The 19,272-nt window shown below is 49.8% G+C and overlaps 1 protein-coding gene and 1 long non-coding RNA gene across 3 annotated transcripts; both read right to left on the bottom strand.

Annotated features, from left to right (window-relative positions):
• Positions 1 to 1,967: 1,967 nt before the first annotated feature.
• Positions 1,968 to 19,272, bottom strand: NCF1 (neutrophil cytosolic factor 1). 2 transcript variants are annotated; one of them, XM_019754950.2, is made up of 11 exons: positions 19,087 to 19,272; positions 10,792 to 10,872; positions 8,614 to 8,689; positions 8,300 to 8,465; positions 7,228 to 7,283; positions 5,762 to 5,884; positions 5,208 to 5,315; positions 4,278 to 4,395; positions 3,062 to 3,169; positions 2,340 to 2,485; positions 1,968 to 2,252 (listed from the first exon to the last, which is right to left on the bottom strand). In XM_019754950.2, the coding sequence occupies exons 1-11, from the start codon at positions 19,156 to 19,158 to the stop codon at positions 2,128 to 2,130; spliced, it is 1,179 nt and encodes a 392-aa protein (XP_019610509.2). In that variant the 5' UTR covers positions 19,159 to 19,272; the 3' UTR covers positions 1,968 to 2,127. The 2 variants fall into 2 exon arrangements, with proteins under 2 accessions (XP_019610509.2, XP_019610510.2); XM_019754951.2 differs by having other exon boundaries at positions 1,968 to 2,249; positions 19,087 to 19,270.
• On the bottom strand, positions 13,626 to 16,313 carry LOC109459987 (uncharacterized). Its single transcript, XR_002139466.2, has 3 exons — positions 16,175 to 16,313; positions 15,514 to 15,596; positions 13,626 to 13,759 (listed from the first exon to the last, which is right to left on the bottom strand). It is a non-coding gene; the product is annotated as an uncharacterized LOC109459987 (long non-coding RNA).

Raw genomic sequence — 19,272 nt, 5'->3', positions numbered from 1 at the left:
TCTGTTATACAGCCTCAGCTCATCGTCTGTCATGTGTGTGCCACCCTGGTGGTTAGCCCATTGGTGACGGAAGGGACAGCAGGGTTCAGCCTGGGCTGCCTTCTTTTAACTGGACCATTCATGGGGTGCTTTGACTCAACTCCTAAGTCCCCTCGATTCCTTTACCCTGCAATGTGTGTTGGGACCAGGGAGGCTTGACCAGCAGTGTCACTCATGTGCCTGAGCCAAGACTGGGAGAAATGACTGAACGAGTGGGATGGGTTTCAGTAGTCATGGTGATGTGGTGTCTGCAAAGGGGAGCACTTAGGAGTGCTGTGGTCACAGAGATGGGGAGAGGCCCAGCCCAGGATCGGGGGGCTGGATTTGGTGGGTTCCTGTCAGTTCCTGGGGTGGGGGTGCACAGCCTCTGTCCCAAGGCCCTGTCTTCCCATCCAGGGTGGGCAGAGGAAAGAGCTGAGCACTGCTCTAGTACAGGGCCCGGAAGTGGGGCACTGCCGAGAGCTCTGGAAGCCAGGCCACATCACACTTCCTTCTCCGAGCTTCCCTCAGTCACCGCACAGCCCACCAGGACTGATGCACACGTCATGAGCTCTGCGGTGTCGGGATCATGTAGTGGGCCCAGTAGGGCCTTGGAATCAGAAAAAAAAAAAAAAAAAAAAAAAAAGGATGGATCCACCTCCCAGTTCTGCCATCTACTTGCCCTATTAAACAAATCACTTCCATTTTCTGAGCCTTAGTTCTCTCGTCTGTAAAATATCTACCTGACAGGATTGTTCTCAGAACTAGAAACGATGTAAAGAACCCGGCACCATGGTTGGTCTCAAGAAAACTGTTGGCATAGACAGTGCAGGCCTAGCTCAGAGCTGGGTGCCGACAGGACATACCCCCCCCCCCCCCCCGCCGGAGTTCTCATCTGCTTCCCTGTGCATGGCAGAAGCCTGCAGGGGTGTCCTCCTGACCTCAGGCACACCCACCACGGGGCCTCCACGCCAGCAAAAGACCACCTCCAGGGGACCAGAAATACAGAAAAACGTGGGGGAAATGTTTGATCAGGGCTTTACCTTGAAAAAAAGTGAAAGTGAAAATTATGAAAAGTATTTTATACTGTGTTTACTTTTTTAAAAGTTATAATTGCAACTGAACAAGCAATGAGGTTGGGGTCACCTGTGGTTAATTTTTCCACAGCTTTGTATGACAGTCCTTGATGCTTAACTTTTCCAGCAAATAGGGTTCTGCAAAAGGAATTAAGGGCCCAGTGGTTTTCTCAAGGCCTCTCTCAATCATTTGATGGTCAATTATTCTCTTGAGAAGTATCTCTCCCCTTGCAGATTTTCTCTGACCTTGCCTATCCTGATGTAGCCATTTCCCTCACAGGAGGAACAGCTGTCCATGCCATCCATGGCCTTCCTGACAACCTGCACCTTTTGCAAGATTTGCAGGTCGTGTGCACCTTAGTGTCTTTGCATTTTGAGAAAGACCCACCAGCAATGCCTTTGAGTCCATGGGCTGGCAGTGATGCTGGGGTAAGTGGTGAGGATCTTTTTGCTTTCTGGTACAAACTCCTAACTAAGCAGGTTCTCCGAAGAAGCAAAAGCGCCTCCTCCCTACATCTAAATAATTTTTTTGCCAACTAACTAAGGTACACAGACAAAGTCACACCACCCGACCCCCTGACCACGCACTATGTCCACCCTTCTTCAGGAGTGTTCTGCAGTGGGGCCAGAGTTCGAGCAGGCGGTTTCTGTCCAGACAAACGGCAAGCGGGGTCGGGAGTTCCTCTTGCATTCTGGCCTTGAGCAAACTTGATCTTGACCAAGGCCAGCGCAGTATGCAACCGGACCTCGGCTCTTGGCAACTTCCCCCCCAGCAAAGCAAACATCCCGCAGTCCCGATTCTAGAAATACCCACAAGGACGAAGCCCAGGAACCCCCAACCCTGCCCCCAACGGCGTCTCTGCAGAGCCTCTGTCCACTCCAAGCAACATTTATTGAGGGTGGCGTATAGCTAGGTGGGGCGGGGCCCGGGACTGCCCTCGGCGTCCAGACCTCAGGTTCTATACACATATACAGGGATCGGTCGGGAGGGGGCGCAGGAGCCAGGGCGCCATCTGTGGTCTGTGCCCGGGCCTCAGACAGCCGACGCCAGCTTCCGCTTGGTGCTCTCGCTGCAGCGGTTCAGGATGAGGTCTGCGCTGGGCCGTGGGGGCACTGCCGGCTGCGGCTTCGGGCGCTCGGTCTGCGGCTGCTCCTCTGCTGGCAGACGGCGCGGCCCAGTGAGAGGCCCCGCCTCTAATCACCCTCTTGGCCCCGCCCTGCCCCCAGGCCCCGCCCCGCACTCACTCAGCGGGCTCCTTGCACCCTGCTGCTCCGACCGCGTCTGGCGGCGGCGCTGCTGCAAAAAGCGGACGCTATTGCGCCGATAGGTGTCCTGGCTGATGCGCTTCCGTGATCGCTGGTGGATGCTGTGCGCATTGCTGATGGACGACCTGGGCACAGCCGGGAGGGGCGGGGACTTGGGTCATCACCCGGGTATCCCCGCTGCCCCCGCGCAGCCGCGTCCCTGCCCGCCGGGACTCGCATGGCCACCCCTGGGGGCCAACGACTGGCCCGAGGAAGTGGAGAGAGGCAGGGGGAGGTGGGAGAGGGGAAGCACTGCCTGAATGCGGCTGTCCTTCACAGACGCGGATCCCTGCCGCGCCGCAAAGCCCAGGTCCATTTCCCACCCCCTCGCCAGACTTCAGCCGGCCCCTACCCAGGAGGCCCTCCGGACTACCACAGGGACCCACCCGCAAGGACTTAGGGCATCAAGCGCCTTCACCTCCACCTCACACTCCTGCTTTCCTACCGCCCGGGTGCCAGCGCCATGGCGCGGCGGGGGACAGGGGGTAGGCATGTCCAGACTCAGACTCTTGATCCGGTGAGGGTGCTGACTCCCCAGCCAGGCTCGGAGCCCCGGCCCTGTCTCCCCTGCCCCAGCCCTGCCAATCCAGGACTGACAGAGGGAACCCGTGGTACACCCTCCTCAGCCCCGCCCAGTCCCCCATCCCCAAGGATTCGCTCACCTGCGGGGTGGTGCCCCTCGGCTCTTGATCTGGCGTTGGGCCTGGGCTATGTCCTCCCCTGCCTTCTGCAGGTACATGGACGGGAAGTAGCCTGTGACATCTTCTTTCCTGCAACAGCGACAGAAGCCCCGGCAGTGGGGAGATCAGGGCGCAGTGGGGAGATCAGGGCTCCCTTGACCGGGGTCAAGGCAGCTGGGAGGTTGCAGACACCTGGGATGGCCAACACCAGACCCTGCCCCTCTGGGCCTCAGTTTCCTCGTCAGTGCAACACACAGGCCCTCCCAGCTTCACAGCTGGGAAGGCAAGGAAATTAGCAGAGCCAGATCTCCTCCAGAGACGTGTTTGCTGTACAACATCTGCAGTATTATATTTGTCCGTTTTTCTTTTATGGTGATTGCCTTGTGTGTCCTAAGAAATCTTTGCCCAACTTCACATCACCAAGATCTATGCTTTCTCCCAAAAGCTTTTTAGTTTTTGGTTTTGTGCTTGGTAAAACCTGTGATCCATCCCAAATAAATGTGTATGGTGTGAGGTAGGGGTCTAGATTTTTTTTTTCCTTATGGATCTCCATAAGGAATATCATTTGTTCCAACATCATTTGTTGAAGTTTTTCATTCTCACTATTATATCTGGGAGTGAACAAAAATGTTGCATAATACAAACTTCATTCAGTAAAACTGATTCTTCTTGCCTGGTGGGAGAATCACAAGAATATTTTCAGGGGTGCATGACGGGGATTAACTGAGTGTCAATCTAAAAGGCTGAGAAACTGTCTCAAAGCCTCCAGCCCAGGGCCATGCTGAGGATAGGTGTTGCGGCCACAAGTTTGCTTGGGTCATGGGCTGGCCCTGTGACCCAAGACTCTGAAAGCATGTGCAAGGACCTGGGGAGGCCTGGTGGCTCCAGGTAAACGGCTCTACAATCCCTGGGATTCTACTTTCCCCAAAACTGGGGGACGACGAAGGGGCGGAATTAGTATTCCTAAATTCATTTGGAGGAATAAACAGAGGGGAATTGCAATGAAAGATTTAAAAGAATAAGGGATGACGGGTCTGTTCTACAAGTTATCAAACATAGTTAACACAACAATTAGTTGCATTGCTGGAGAAGGAATAGATGGACTGGTCAGGGGAAGTGACCCCAAGTCACAAAGGAAAAATGTACCCACTCTGACAAGGACACTGAATCCAAGAGGTGAGGAGGGGTGCTCTCCTACCTGATGACCCACCAGCCGTCCAGGAGCTTATGAATGACCTCAATGGTTTCACCCTGCTTCAAGGACACCTCGTCCTCCAATATGGCAGTGTAGGTTTTGATGGTGACATAGGGCTCACCTGGTCCGAGGTGGGGGGAGGGGCATTGTGTGAGGGTCTGCCCAGCACGAGTCTTGCCACCCCTCCTCTCCTCCGGGCCTGGGGCTTCCTCTAGCTGGTCCTTCTTGGTTCCTTTCTGCAGGTTCCTCCCAGCCAATTGTGGGGGCACCCTGGAGTTCTGCCCTTTACCCATTTAACCCAGGGGAATTTGCCCACTCCCACCCACCACCATCCACACTAGCCGCCAGAAGCTCCCATGGCTGCAGAGACCGGGTCAGGCACCTAAATAAAGGAGTGGCTGGGTGGGAAATGTGGCAGTGTAGCACCCGTCTCTGTGGCACCTGAGCCACTCGAGTCCAGCCAACTGTTGGCATGTGGGGCTGAACACACCTTTCCAGTTTTTAAAGAGGAGCCATAAATCCACATAAAATTGTGAAACCTCCCCATTTTAAAATATGGGTAACCAATTCTAATTTTTTCAAACTCCACAAGGACCCCAACCAACCTGGAGGCTGCCAGTTTTCCGTTTCTAATCAGTGATGATGCTCCCTCCTCCAGGCAGCCCTCCTTCTTGAGCCTCAGGTCTGCTAACCATTCAGCTTTCTACTGGACCTGGCCCCAGGCTGACCTCATCACTCCCCACCTCTATCCTACCTCCTGGTGCCCTGCCCTGACCAAGGGCACCACCTCCTACCAGGGCCCCCAAGCCAGTCAGTCAGCCCTGACACGCCTCTGCCAAGCCCCCGTCATGTCTAACTTGAGGCTTTTCAATATCCCTGGGCCCCTCCGACCCTTCCCCCCACACCTCTACAGCCATGGAGGGCGGAGCACACCTGCATAGTTGGGTTCTGGGTCCTCCACCTCGTCAGGACTGTCCAGGGGCTCCAAGTAGGACGCCGGGACCCAGCCGCGCTTTGTCTTCATTTGACAGAACCACCAACCTGTGTCAGGGGTGTGGGGCGACAAGTCAGGTCGGGCCTGGCAGCCTCCCTCAACCATCAGGGTGGTGAGGGCACTGGGACACAGACCCACAGACATCCGACACTCGGATTCGGAAATGTCGTCTTCACTCCACTCCACACCAAAGTCACATACACCCACAAACACAGTCACAGAATCACAGTTCGGAACCCACTTCACACACATGATGAAGAGTTGGCCTGCCCACCCGAATAGGACCCCCAGACATGCGCAGTGAAGCAGGCAATTACGTGCAAATACACGCAGCCACCCCGGGGTACATGCTCAGACACAGGGTGACCCACAATGTGGGAGGACAGTCAGGGCCCCACTGGGCCAGCCGCCTGAGGGACAGAGCCTTGGTGGGGGCTTGTGGCCGTGAGCCAGGCAGCAAGGAAGGAAGGTCCTGGCAGGGCAGGAGGCTAACCACTCTCGCTCTTCTCCACGACGTCCACCACGTCGCCTGTGGCCAGAGCCATCTCCGTGCGCGAGCTCTTCTCGTAGTCAGCAACGGCCCGGTATGTCTGCAGGATGATGGGGCCCGTGATGTCTGGGCAGAGGGAGGGCAGGGTAAGTGGACTGCGGGAATGGGCCGCCACCCTGTGGTCCCCTGTGGGGCCACCGGAACTGGCAGTGGCATCCCGACCCCACCCAGCCACAGATGGACTGCAAGCTGGAAAGCAGCAGAGACAAGCTAGTCTTTGCAGCCGTGCGTTTAGTGAGCGCCTAGTGTCACACATTCTCTTTCTCATTTGAAGGGGTTAGCGAGCAGGCCTCCTCAATATTAATCAATGTGCACACAAATCACCCAGGAAATCATGCAGAAACGAGGTTCTAATTCTATCGGTGGGACCCAAGTATCTGCATTTCCAACCAGTCCCCAGGTGATGCTACTGCTGCTGTGTATTATGGGCTGAATTGTATCCCTCCCCACCCCCACCCCCCAGAATTCATACATTGAAGCCCTAACACTCAGTACCTTAGAATCTGACTGTCTTGTGAGATAGAGCATTTAAGGAGATGATTAAGGTTAAATGAGGTCATAAGGGTGGGGCCTGATCCACCAGGACTGGGGTCCTTATAAGAAGAGGGAGAGACACCAGGGCTGTGTGTGCACAGAGGAAAGGCCAAGTGAGGACACAGCAAGAAGGCAGCATCTGTAAATCAAGATGAGAGGCCTCGGCAGAAAGCAGCCCTGCCACACCTTGATCTCAGACTCCCAGCCTCTAGAATGTGAGAAATAAATGTCTGTTGTTTAAGCCGCCCAGCCTGTGGTATTTGTTATGGAAGCCCAAGCTGGCTAAGATACTGCTGGTCCCTGGACCACACTTTGAGCGATCCAGAGTACTCTCCTGGGCATCCCACTGACTGGTTGAAATCCTGCTCCACATTTAGTAGCCATGTGACCCTTGGTGAGAGTCTCAGCTTAAATCAAACCTCAATGTGTCCAGCTGTAAAATGGGGATCATAGCACAATAGTACCTATTTCATATTGTTATAAAGATGATTATGTGAGTTAATACATGGAAAACATTTAACATAGTGCCTGGCACAGAGTAAGCGCTTGGTAAGTGTTAGGTAGTATTATGAACAGTTATTGTGCAATAAAGATGAGATACTGCCGTGCCCCTGTGGCACCCCTGAAGGCCACCGCTGCCCCTAAACCTGTTTGTTCAGTGAGTCACAGCAGCCTCCAGGGTCTGTGTTGGGCTCTGCAGCCGTGGAGACCAGGGAAGTGCCTTCATCTCCTAGGAGTTCCCTTCACTGTCCAGTGACACTCAAAGATCCCAACTCTTTAGTATGGCCACCAACACCCCGCACACCCCGTGCTCGGGTCCCTGATCACGTCACAGTCCCTTAGGGTGACCAGCACTGGCTGCCCCTGGCTCTCACCCGCAGCGTTACTCTTGCCATCTTTAGGCACCAGGTATGTCTCCGGCTTTTTCACCCTGCAGGAGAGAAGTTTGGGTTAGATGCTCGGCTTCCCACTGGGGAACGGGACACTCCTAGTGGACCTACAGAAGGACTCCCCGCAGGAAAAGGAGTGTGGGAAATGGGGGCCACTAGCAAGGAAAGGGAATTGGGGGTGACAGGGCGGCAGCTCAGCCAGCCCGAGAAGGGGCTATGCCTCCTGCAGACCCCAATGAGAAGGTGCCAGCTGTTGAAGAGAGCAAGGGCCTCCTCCCCCAGCTGGATAGAGTGAAGCAGTGGGCCTGGGCAAGGCTCCTGTCAGCTCCTGGGCCAGCTCCCTTCTTCTGGTGCCTGGAAAGAGCAGCCAACGGGGAGTGGGCACCCCGCCACCCTAGCCAATGGGAGCTGCCCTTCCCTGCAGCAGGAGTGCGTTCAGGGGTCAATAAGGACTGGCTGGGTGATGCTGTGCCTATAGAAGCCCTGTCTTCAGGTCTCCCCCACACTCAGTGACCAGAGAGGGACAGAGAGTGAGTGTCTCAGGCCGCGCCCCTGAGATCTCACTCAGCCTCTCAGATGTCTTCCACACAGGGCCCTGAGGACAGCAGACCCATGGGGCAGGGACAGGCAGAGAATGAGGTGACAAAAGGGAGTCAGGGGCCTGAGATGTGCTCAGCAGTCAACAGGGGCCGCCGACCTCCACACCCTCTTGGGGACTCGCACTTCACTGTCTGTCAGTGCTCTCTACACTCTGCACGGCACCCAGGCCTGCACTGGCCCTCACCACCCCATCACACATGGGCAAACTGCTTTCAGAAGGCTTTCGGAGCGCCTGCCTAGAGTGCCTTCCCTGGCACCATGAGGCTCAGAGGGGTCCAGGTGGAGACTTGGAAGGATGCCGGGTGGTTCTAGGTCATATGGGCCGCGTTGGAATCCTTGTTTCCCGCCTCTGAGCTTCAGTCTCATCTGTAACAAGGGGAAAGCCCCGCCCCCCGCCCGCCTCCCCAGCCCATTTCCTCTCCTGCCTGCCTGGGAGCGGGAGGAGGGGTCCACTCACTGGCTGTCCGTGGGGAGCTTGAGGTCGTCTGGCCGCACCTTGAAGAAGTCCAGGACGTGCGGGCAGCGGGAGATCTTGACCGGCAGGCCCATGAGTGCATTGCAGTACTCGGTGAGCGTGCCCTGGCGGCTCTCGGCTGCCCGCTGCCCGTCAAACCACCGCGGCGCTGACGGGACCGGGGAGGGGCACCAAAGCACCAGTGAGCACATTCTCCAGGTCAAGTCCAAGAAGGAGTGGGGGTGAAGGGGACAGCGTGGGGGGCAAGTGTGGGGAGCCAGGCCAGGTGACCCGGCCCAGGTGATGCAGCCTCTCACCTGGCAGGTGGGGGATGATCCTGCTCTCTGAGCTGATGTCTCCTGCCTCGATAGGAAACAGTTCCTTTAAGGTTTTCTAGACAGGAAAGGAGACATGAAAGAATATTCTTTATTACAACACCGTAAAAACACAAAATTGGGAATGACCTAAATATCCTTCTAATTGCTTGGGATAGAAACTTATGGTGGAATCCGTGATTCCTTTCTTTCTCTCCCACCTCACATCTAAGCCACCAGCAAATCCTTTTGGTTCTCCTGCCAATACCTCCCATAACCTGACCCTTCTCAGTACCCCCACTGCCACCATCCGGGTCTGAGCTTCCACAAGGCCTGGATTTTACAACCTTTTTCTGGCGCTCCCCCTTCCACTATTTCCTGTCCTCAATCCAGCACCCAGAGGGATGCTCTTAAAACCTCAGTTGGATTCTGTCCTTCGTCTGCTCAGAACCCTCCCTGCCTCTCGACTCTCTCCGAGTGGAAGCCAAAGGCCTCACGTTGGTCTGCAAGGCCCCACAAAACATGCCTCTGCCATCTCACTCACCCTCCACCGCGACTCTCCCTGTTCCCTCTGCTCTAGCCACCCTTCACCATGGCAGGCCTGCTGCTGCCTCAGAGCCTTTGCACTTGCTTCTCCCATTCCTCCCCCACATGTCGCTTTCTCTTTCCCTTTCTTCAAATCTTTGCTCAGATATCACCCCGTCAGTGAAGGCGTCTCCCTGACAGTTGCCCATCCTCACTCAGTCCTCTCCTCCCTCCGCTGCTTTATTTTTCTCCATAGTTCTAATGACCACGTAACACACTCTATCAATTACTTTTTTTTGGTCTATTATCCTGACTCCTCCACTAGAACGTAAGGTCTACAAGGGCGGGCAAGGATTTGTATCTGTTGTCTGTGTCCTCATCACCTTCAGCATTGTTTCCTGCTCACCAAATAGAACGTGCCTGGTACTTAATTGGTGCTCAATAAATAGTTGTTGAATGAATGAGTCCACCAATTGATAAAACGGGCTAATCCTACAATGGAATAACCCAGAATAGTTTAAAGTGGTGAGAAGGAGCCACACACCTATCAGCAAGGACAGGTCTCAGAAACGTAGCCTAGTGACGGTAATAAGACAGAGAAGGAAGCCAGTGGCACACTGATGGCTTTTATATAGACCACGTAAAATGCACACGTAACACTAGTGCATATTGTTCGTGCGTGTGTGTGTGTGTGTGTGTGTGTGTGCAGTCGCCCAGGGTAGAAGCTGGGACAGGGTGTGAGGTGAAGGGAGATTTCCACTTCTTTTGTAATGTTTTATTTCCCTTAAAAAGCACTTGTAGCAAATGGCCCAGTGACATCAGCTGTGATCCCAGGTGTTGGGTGTGCAGGGCTGGTTAGACTCTTCTTTGCATTTATCTGCATTTCGCTTTAAATTTCTCACACAAGAGAAACTCAGGAAGTCTCACAGTCCAAGATGCCCTCCCTGGTTAAGGAGGGCCCATTTGGCTTTTGTGGACCCTCCATCCACCTGACCCTGGAATCAACAGCCAAGCTCTACACACCACGACCCCCCTGATCCCCCCACCAGTGACCACCCTCAATTCTCTAATCAGTCGCTGGTGTGGGGACCCTATGGGATTTTAGGGCCTGCAGGATTTGCTCATGTCAACCTTGGTGACAGCAGGCACCCACAAAGGAAAGGACCTGATTTATTGGGTGTCAGGATTGTCAACCCTCCTTCTGATCCACCAGCGGCCCTCATCAGGCCAGTGACCATCAAGCTCCTAGGATGACCATGGTGGTGACACTGGCTCGGCTGCCCCTGCGGGGACAGAACAAGTGTGTCCCTAAGGAACGCCCCTTTGAGTTGGCGTTGAATGGACAGAGTTTCTGTGAGAAGGTGAACATGCTTCAGAGGCGGGCGGCGGTGAGCATCACATGACCTTGTGAATGTACTTAATGTCACTGAGTTACACACTTAAAATGGTAAATTTACATTATGCATATTTTACCACAATAAAAAATACATTAAGTAAAATGATTTTTAAAGTTAAAAATGCCCCCTTAACTGTCGGCTGGTGGGGGGAGACTCCAGGTGCCTCAGCTCCCAGACAGCCCCTGGGGCACTCTCCTCCCCAAAAGGCAGAACTGGGTGTGGCGTCCCCTCCCTGACCCCCACCCCACTGGGCACTCACGTGAAACTCATAGATCTCGGTGAACCGCCGGTAGACCACCTTCTCAGACAGGTCCTGCCACTTCACCAGGAACATGTACACCTGGGGGGCAGCCAGGGAGAGAGGACCTCATTAGTTTCCAAGGGGGCCTTGCCATGCACCTGGGCAGCCCCCCACGCCTGGTGGAAGCCTGAAGGACTGGGGGGGGGGGCGGAGAGCACTTTTTTGGGGCAACCTGGGCCATGGAAATGGCGCGAACTTAATGGACCCAGAGTGGTCACTCTCCAGCTTTTGGACCCAAGGCAAGATAATTGGCTTCTCTCATATTAATTCAAATTCCTCAGTTGGAGATAGAAGTAGGACCTCACCCTAGGGCTAGTATGAGAGTTACAGGAGATAAGATACAGAAAGGGCTAGGCTCAGACAAGAACTCAGTAAAGTATTGTATGGTTCCGTTTATGTGAAATGTCCAGTATAGACAAGTCTGTAGAGACAGAAAGGAGATTAGTGGTTACCAGGAACTGGGGTTGGAGTTGGGATGGGGAATGAGGAATAATCATTAGTGGTACAGGGTCTCTTTTCGACTGATGAAATCTTCTAAAATTGATTGTAGAACTCTGAATATTCTAAACACCACTGAATTGTACACTTACATAGGTGAACTGTAAGGTATGAGAATTATATCTCAATAAAGCCATTATTATTTTTGTTTTAAAAAAAGAACTCAGTAAAGAAAAATAAACCTGCAAAATAGCTAGGAGAATACTACTCAGCCACGAAAAGGAACAAAGTGCTGTTATATCCAACAACATGGATGAATCTCAAAAGCATTAATGAAAGAAGTCAAACACCAAAGGCCATACAGTGTATGATTCCATATCCATGACATTCTACAGAAAGTGCAACTAACTTAAGGTGGGAAAAAATCAGAACAGTGGTTGCCTATGGGGGATAGGGGAGGAATGAGGGGTGTGAGGGAATGTTCTGGAGCGATGGTAGTAATGCTCTCTATCTTGATGAGGGTTGTGGCGACGTGGAGACATGCACCATCAAAACTCAGCAAACGTATCTCTAAGATTTGCAGATTTCATTTCATGTAAATTTTACATTAAAAGAGAAAAAACTATGAACAAATACTAAACTCTAGTTAATGATATGCACGCTGAAGCACTAGGGCAAAGTGTACTGAGTTTTGCAATGTGCTTTAAAATGCACCAAAATTAAGACAGATTGGTAGATGGATAGATAGATACGTGATCAAGCAAGTGTAGGAAAATGTTAATAGTAGACTCTCGATAGCGGGTATATGAGTGGTTGGTTTGGGGGGAGTTGTTTTGTTTTGTTTGTAATATTCTTTCAACTTTGTTGTAACTCTGTGTTTGAAAATTTTCAAAATAAAACCTTGGGAAATAAAAAGAACAGTTACTAATGGATACAAGGTTTCTTTGAGGATGATAAAAATGTTCTAAAAATTAGGTTGTGGTGATAGTTAGACAACTTGGTAAATATACCAAAAATCATCTTGCACGTTAAGTGGGTGATGTATTTGGTGTGTAAATTATGTCAATAAAGCTGTTTAAAAGAAAGAATATGATGAACTTCAGGCAGCTTTCATAATACACTACATGATTCTAATATTAATGATTAGACATGAATATTCTAATTCAGATCTCAGACCAAGGGGGTCAACAAACTTATTCTGGTGCCAGAAAGTAAATACTTCAGGCTCTGCAGGCTCTCTAGTCTTTGTCCTTACAACCCAACTCTATCATTTTAGCATAAAAACAACCATAGACAATATGTAAATAAATAAGCATGGGGAGAAAATAATAGCTAGGAAACCCCTAAAAAAGAAGTATGTGGGAGACTATCCCTATCAGATAGTAAAACAGACCATAAAACCTTTATAATTAAAAACAGTGTGCTTCACACTGGTTAGCTATTATTTAAAAACACAGAAAACAGAAAAAACAAATGCTGTCAAAGATGTGGAGAAATGGGAACACTTGTGCATTGCTATTAGAAATGTAAAATGGGGCAGTGGCTATGGAAAACAATATGGCAGTTCCTCAAAAAAATTAAACATATATCAGATAATCCAGCAATTCCATTTCTGGGTACACACCTAAAATAATTGGAAACAGGGTCTTGAAGAGATATTTGCACACCCGTGTTCACAGCAGCATTACTCACAATAACTAAAAGGTGGAAGTAACCCAAGTGTCCATCCGCAGATGAGTGGAGAAACACAATGTGGTCTCCACATACAATGGAATTTATTCAGCCTTCAAAAGGAAGGAAATTCTGACAGATGCTACAATATGGATGAAACTTGAAAACAGTATGCTAAGTAAGGCAGACACAAAAGCATAAATGTATGATTTCATAAATATGACATACCTAAAACAGTCAAATTCAAAGACAGAAAATGGAATGGTGGTTACCAGGGACGTGGGTGGGGCTTATGGGGAGTTAGTGTTTAGGTACAGAGTTTCAGTTTGGGATGATGGAGATCTGGAAATGGATGGTGGCGATGGGTGCACAACAATGTGAGTGTGCTTAATTCTACTGAGCTTACACTTAAAAATGGTTAAGATGGTAAATTGCATTATGTATATTTTATCGCAATAATTTAAAAAAACAGCAGTGTGGTACTATTAAAAAAAACAGTGGTACAAAATAGAAAATCTAGAAATAGATCAAGTACATATTAGATCAAGTACAAATTTAGGATATGATAAAAGTGGCGTCTCAAATCACAGAAGTAAAAGTGGACTTTTAAAAAATTGGTGTTGGGCCAGCTGGTGTTGGGCCGGCCAGTGGTTGGAGCTCCATGCTCCTTCCGCCGAAGGCTGCTGGTTTGATTCCCACATGGGCCAGTGCCAGATGGTTCAGTTGGTTGGAGCCCGGGCTCTCACCCACAAGGTTGCCAGGTTCGAGTCCTCGATTCCCAAATCCCGCAAGGGATGGTGGGCTCTGCCCCCTGCAGCTAAGATTGAAAGGACAACAACTTGACTTTTGGAAAGAGTCCTGGAAGTACACACTGTTTCCCAATAAAGTCCTGTTCCCCTTCCCCAAATAATAAATAAATAAATAAATAAATAAATAAATAAATAAATAAATAATTGGTGTTGGGACAACTTTCTAGCCTTTTAGGAAAAGATAAAATTGGATTGGTTTCTCACACCACACAGCACTATAAACTCCAATTGGATCAGAGATCTAAATGAAAAAATCAAAACCATGTAACAGCAAGTGAAACTGGGTCTGAACACTGAAACCAGGTGGCCCCTGATGGATCTAACACTGAAACCAGATCACGATAGGTTTTGTTTGTTTTGTTTTGTTTTTCCTTCAGTGTTTTTCAGCAGATAACATCAGTGCTAGACCTAACTGGATCAAAATGGGCCCAGAGGCTTGAGCAGATGCAGTGAGCCGCCTGTGAGCCTAAGCTGACCTCAGGAGCATAACAGAACAAGGTTCTTGGAACTCAAGGAATGGAGGTGCTGCTGTTTGCCACCTGGAACCCTTTAAGAAGTGAGAGGTCCATCAATAAGGAAGATCCTGTGCCTAGATCAAATATGGACACATAAAAGGACTGACTAAAACTCTGCCAGATTGAAATTACTTTGTTCTGTCATGCCCTCTTTCCCATTCCTTACCTTGGATCGCTTAGTTCCAGGACTATCCATTCAGACCCCCTGAATTAGAATTAGTGAATATGCATGGCTACCCCTCTCCTTATTCTTTAAATTTGCTTCAAATCTATTTGGGGAGATGGATTTGGGCTTTCTTCCTGTCTCCTCATCCAGCTGCCTCAGGAATAAACCCTGATTTTCTCTGAGGAAAACCTGTTGCTTCAGAATCTGGCCGCTCTGTATGTGACAGGCAAAGGACCCACCAACTTTGGTCAGTCACACAAGAAGGAAACATGGATATGTGGGAAGATGTTCTAACTGACTCAGAACCAAAAGGCAATAAGACATTGCTATTTCAAAGACATTATGTTTTTTTCAAACTTTTGGACATAAAACCATAAGCAAAGCCAAAACACAAATGATAAACTAGGAGAAATTATTTGTAATACATATCACAGATACAAGGTTAATGCTCCATTTATATATATATATATATATATATATATATATATATGAGAAACTTTTTTAAACTTTGAAGGGAAAAAGACAAAAAATCTGATAGAAAAATGAAAGAAAGGCATGAACAGACACTTCATTACAAACACATATATATGTAACCCTTAAACATACAAAGAGGTGTTCAACTTTATTCACAAATACAGGATGATTAGGTAATTGCAAATTACTGAAAACAATCTAAATAGTTATTTAAAGAAACAATGGCATAGTCACACAATGGAATATTATAAAGATATATTACAAAGAAGATGAAAAAAAGAGAGACAGTGAATTAATTTGGAGGGAACTCCAGGATATTATAGGAAAATGAAAAAAAGCACATATAATATGTCACCTGGTTTGTTATCTGTGTGTAGTAAAGAAGGAGTAATAAGAAAACATTCATATATATATATATACACATATATACTTATTTTTGCAAAGAGAAATACAGAAAAGATGAGCAAGAATGAGTCTTTGAGTATATTTTTTATAAAGTTTTGATATCTGATCATGTGTGAATATTTTATATATTTAAAAATAAACTTAAATCAACAAGGAGGGGTTTCCCGTCCAAGATGGCAGTGTAGGAACACACTGAACTCACCTCCTCCCAGGAGCACATAGAATTTACACCTACAGACAGAGCAATTCCACCTGAAGAGGAACCCAGGGCTGACTGAACAGCTTCTGCACAACAAACAAGAGGCCACACAGAAACAGGTAGGACAGCTGAAAACACGGCACCGTGGGCACCCCACCCCAGGGCACCTTGCAGCCAGAGTAGACTCACCTACCCTGGGGCACAGCGGGAAAATCAGTTGTTTAAAAGACCCCTAGGCTGTACAGGAGGGAAATCCATTTACTAACCCAAGCCTAAGAGCATCTGCCAAGTGGGAGAGGAGCTGTGTGAACTTTCTCCAGAGTTGGAGGCACCAGAGTGGCGCCATTTGCAGCCCTCCCCCTCTCCCTTGATGGCAAGGGCAGCAGCTTGAGCAGGGGCTCTAGCCGCGTAGGCCAAAGCTGTCCCAGTGCATCGCAGGCCCATGGCTGCCCACCACTTGCTGCTGGGACTCCTCCTCGGCCTGCTCCAGCTCCAGCTTCCAGCTGGCCTGCCAGGGCAGCCCAGTGCTGCAGCCCAGGGACTCTCCTCAGCTTCACACCTGCCCCAGCTGCAGTGCCCGCCCAGGTGCGGCTTGTCCCCAGGCCTTCCTACAGACCATGCCCCTCCAGCTCCAGGCCCCGGTAGGGCCTGCCCCCAGGACTACCTGAAGCCTGAGCCTGCTCCAGCGACAACTCCAACCGGCCTGCCACGGCGGTCCAGGAGCAGCTCGCCCCCGGAACTTCCCTTGGCTGGTACCCATTCCAGCACAGCTCCAGGCCCCTCTGAAGCTTGTTCCAGGAGCTCCCTTTGGCCCACAAGCTCCAGCTCCAGCTCCAGCTGGCCTGCCAGACACCCAGCAGATGCAGTCTACAAAGGGGTAGATCCTACACAAGGCCACTCCTTCAAGACCCAGACAGGTTACTGTTTTGCCTAATTCATAGAAAGAGAAAGACAGCCAACATGAGCAGACAGACAAACATGTTCCAAACGAAAAATCAGGACAAAAACCCAGATAAAGAACTAAATGAAATAGAGACAAACAATCTTTCAGATAAACAGTTCAAAATACTGGTTAGAAGGCTGCCCAATGAACTCAGGAGAAGACTAGATGAACTCAGTGAGAACTTTAACAGGCAAAAACTATAAGAGCGAACCAGTCAGAAATGAAGAATACACTAGAGGGAATCAACACTAGATTAGTAGATGCAGAATAATCAGAAAACTGGAAGATGAGGAGTGGAAATCACCCAATCGAAACAGTAAAAAGAAAAAATAATTTTAAAAAATGAAGATCGTTTAAGGGGCCACTGGGACATTCTAACATTTGAATCACAGGGGCCCCAGAAGGAGAAGAGAGAGAGAACGGGACAGGAACCCATTTAAAGAAATAATGGTTAAAAACTTCCCCAACCTGGTGAAGGAAACAGACATCCAGGTCCAGGAAAGAAGCCAAACAAGATGAGCGCAAACAGACCCACACCAAGACACATCATTAAAATGCCAAGGGTTACATCAGCAAGGTTTTGTTTTTTCTTAACTTCAAAGTTAAAAACAAACAGAAACAAATAAACTTAACTGAATCAAATGAGTAACAACCATGTTAAAGAAAAACGGAAAAGAATCCAAGTAACTTCTAGCTACAGTACTTTCACTCTCCTCAGTCTAAAGATAAAAGGACCAAAATAACTGCAAAAAAACCTTCAATTTGACTTACTAGGTTAGTAGATGTATTGATAGTGGTGCGAGGGTAGTAATTCTGAAACAACTTTACGTATATTGTAGAATTGAGCAAAGGAGTAAATATATGGATTTTGTTGGGAGCCAGGCTTCTCATAGTGAGAGAAAGGAGCTACAAATAGAAAATGGTGAAAGGCAAGAATGATGTGCAACGGCTATTTTCTCCAGTCTGTCCACTGAAAGGACATGAGCAATGACATCTCCGTGGCAACGAGCACACCAAGCTTCCAGATCTCAGGTTCTAATATCACTCCCCACTAACAAGAACCAGGGGTCCTTCGTGAAATGGTTGAGTCAACGGCTGGGGCTGGGAGAGTAAGCCTGGGCCATCTTGTGCCAGAAGTAAGAAAGTACTCAAAGAATGACAGGCACAGAAGGCAGCTTGAAGGAGCTCCCATTGGCCAAACCTGGGACAATCTGAGCATCAAAATAAGTAATGATAGTAATGGATTAGCACCCATTGAATAAAATCAGAATCCATATCTACAGAAATAAATAAATAAATAAATAAATAAATAAATAAATAAATAAATAAATAAATAAATGGGAAGGAAAGACCCTTATGGCGAAATGTTAACTAATAAATGCAGAAGGAATGATAGAGTTTAAAAATCACTATTTGGCAATCATTATAGTAATTTGATTCAGGCAAGAGCCATCAATGTACTGTAAGGAACAGGATATTCACAGAGCTTCAAATAATCTCCCCACAGGTTGGTGGTAAATTAGAAAGGTGAAAATAGTAACTTTACAGTAAAGAAACTCGGAGGTCATGCCCAGCATACGGTGCGCGTCGCCTGCCACCTGATAGGCTCAGTGAGAAGAACGCGGTGTCACTTTCTGGGGTGTTCCTGCCACCCATGCACAACCTGCATCTAAGGAAGTCGCAGACACATCCAAATCGAGGGACGTTCTACAAAATAACTGGCCCCATCTCTTCAAAATGTCAAACTTGAGAAGGACAAAGAAAGACTCATTAAGGTTGATGTGGATGAAGGAAGGCTGAAGAGACAAGACAACGGAATGCAACAAGTGATCTGGAATTGGACCCTGGACCTGAAAAGCTCTTACTGCAGAGGACAGGGAGGACGGCGGGTGAGATCTGCATAAAGTCTGGGTTGGGTAACAGTGTTTTATCAATGTTACTTTACTGATTTTGACACATTCACATTGTGGTTATGTAAGAGAATGTCCTTGATTTTAAGAAATACGCACCAAAGTATTTAGAGATTAAGACACACAATGCCTCCAACTTACTCTCCAATGTTTCAGAAAATTTATATTCAGAGAGAAAAAGGGGTGGGGGGCGGAGAGAAAGAGAGAGAGAAATATATGGTGGGGTGGCTATGTCTGGGCAGACAGTTCCCCAGCCCCCCATGTGCAGGTGGCGGACTTTTTTGGCCCCGTGGGGTGGCACCCTACTGGAGGGGATACGACTCTCACGTAACTGACCCAACGGGCAGCTGCGGGAACAGAGAGCCCGCCGCCCGCCCGCGCTCCGGGAGGACCGCTCCCTGGGAGCTGGGGTGGTCGGGGTGCTACCGGAGGAGCGCGCCCTGCACGTGAGGGCTGGCTGCCTGCGGGGAAGGGCCCAGGGCGCGCAGAGGGGCTCCTGGCTGGGGCGCGAGGTGGCTGGCGGGCCCGGGCGCGGGGGCGCGCACCTACTGCGCACCCACTGGATCGGCCGACTGAGGCCCAGAGACCGGGAACCATTTGCCCACGATCCCGCCCCTCCACGATCAGCCGTCCAGGGAGACCGTGTCTCGGGCGGAGGTCCCGGGGGCGGCGAGAGAACGGCGTCGTGTGGCGCCCGCGCTGGCAGGCCGCTCCGCTACTCACGTAGTGCTGGCTGGGGACGAAGCGCTTCTCAAAGCCCAGGAGGGCGATGTGGCGGATGAAGGTGTCCCCCATGGTGGGGCTGTGCGCGGCTTCACTTCTCTGGGAGCTCCCAGCTGGGCCTTAAAAGGGCTAGGAAGAGGAAGTCACTGCTGTTGCGGCCGGGCTGGGCGCAGGAGGGGTCAGAAG

The sequence above is a fragment of the Rhinolophus sinicus genome, linkage group LG03 (assembly GCF_036562045.2).
Source record: "Rhinolophus sinicus isolate RSC01 linkage group LG03, ASM3656204v1, whole genome shotgun sequence".
In the NCBI taxonomy this organism is placed as follows: domain Eukaryota; kingdom Metazoa; phylum Chordata; class Mammalia; order Chiroptera; family Rhinolophidae; genus Rhinolophus; species Rhinolophus sinicus.
Note: the sequence above shows the minus strand (reverse complement) of the source record. Positions and strands in the feature narration are given on the sequence as shown.

Bases quoted from the DNA above. Each gene is read 5' to 3' on its own strand.
- NCF1 (XM_019754950.2), bottom strand. From the start codon at position 19,158: ATGGGGGACACCTTCATCCGCCACATCGCCCTCCTGGGCTTTGAGAAG. The intron at 7,284-8,299 runs GTGAGTGGACCC...TCTCTCCTGCAG, and splicing joins AAGCTCCCCACGGACAGCCA to GGTGAAAAAGCCGGAGACAT. The intron at 2,486-3,061 runs GTGAGCGAATCC...GGCTGTGCCCAG, and splicing joins CGAGGGGCACCACCCCGCAG to GTCGTCCATCAGCAATGCGC.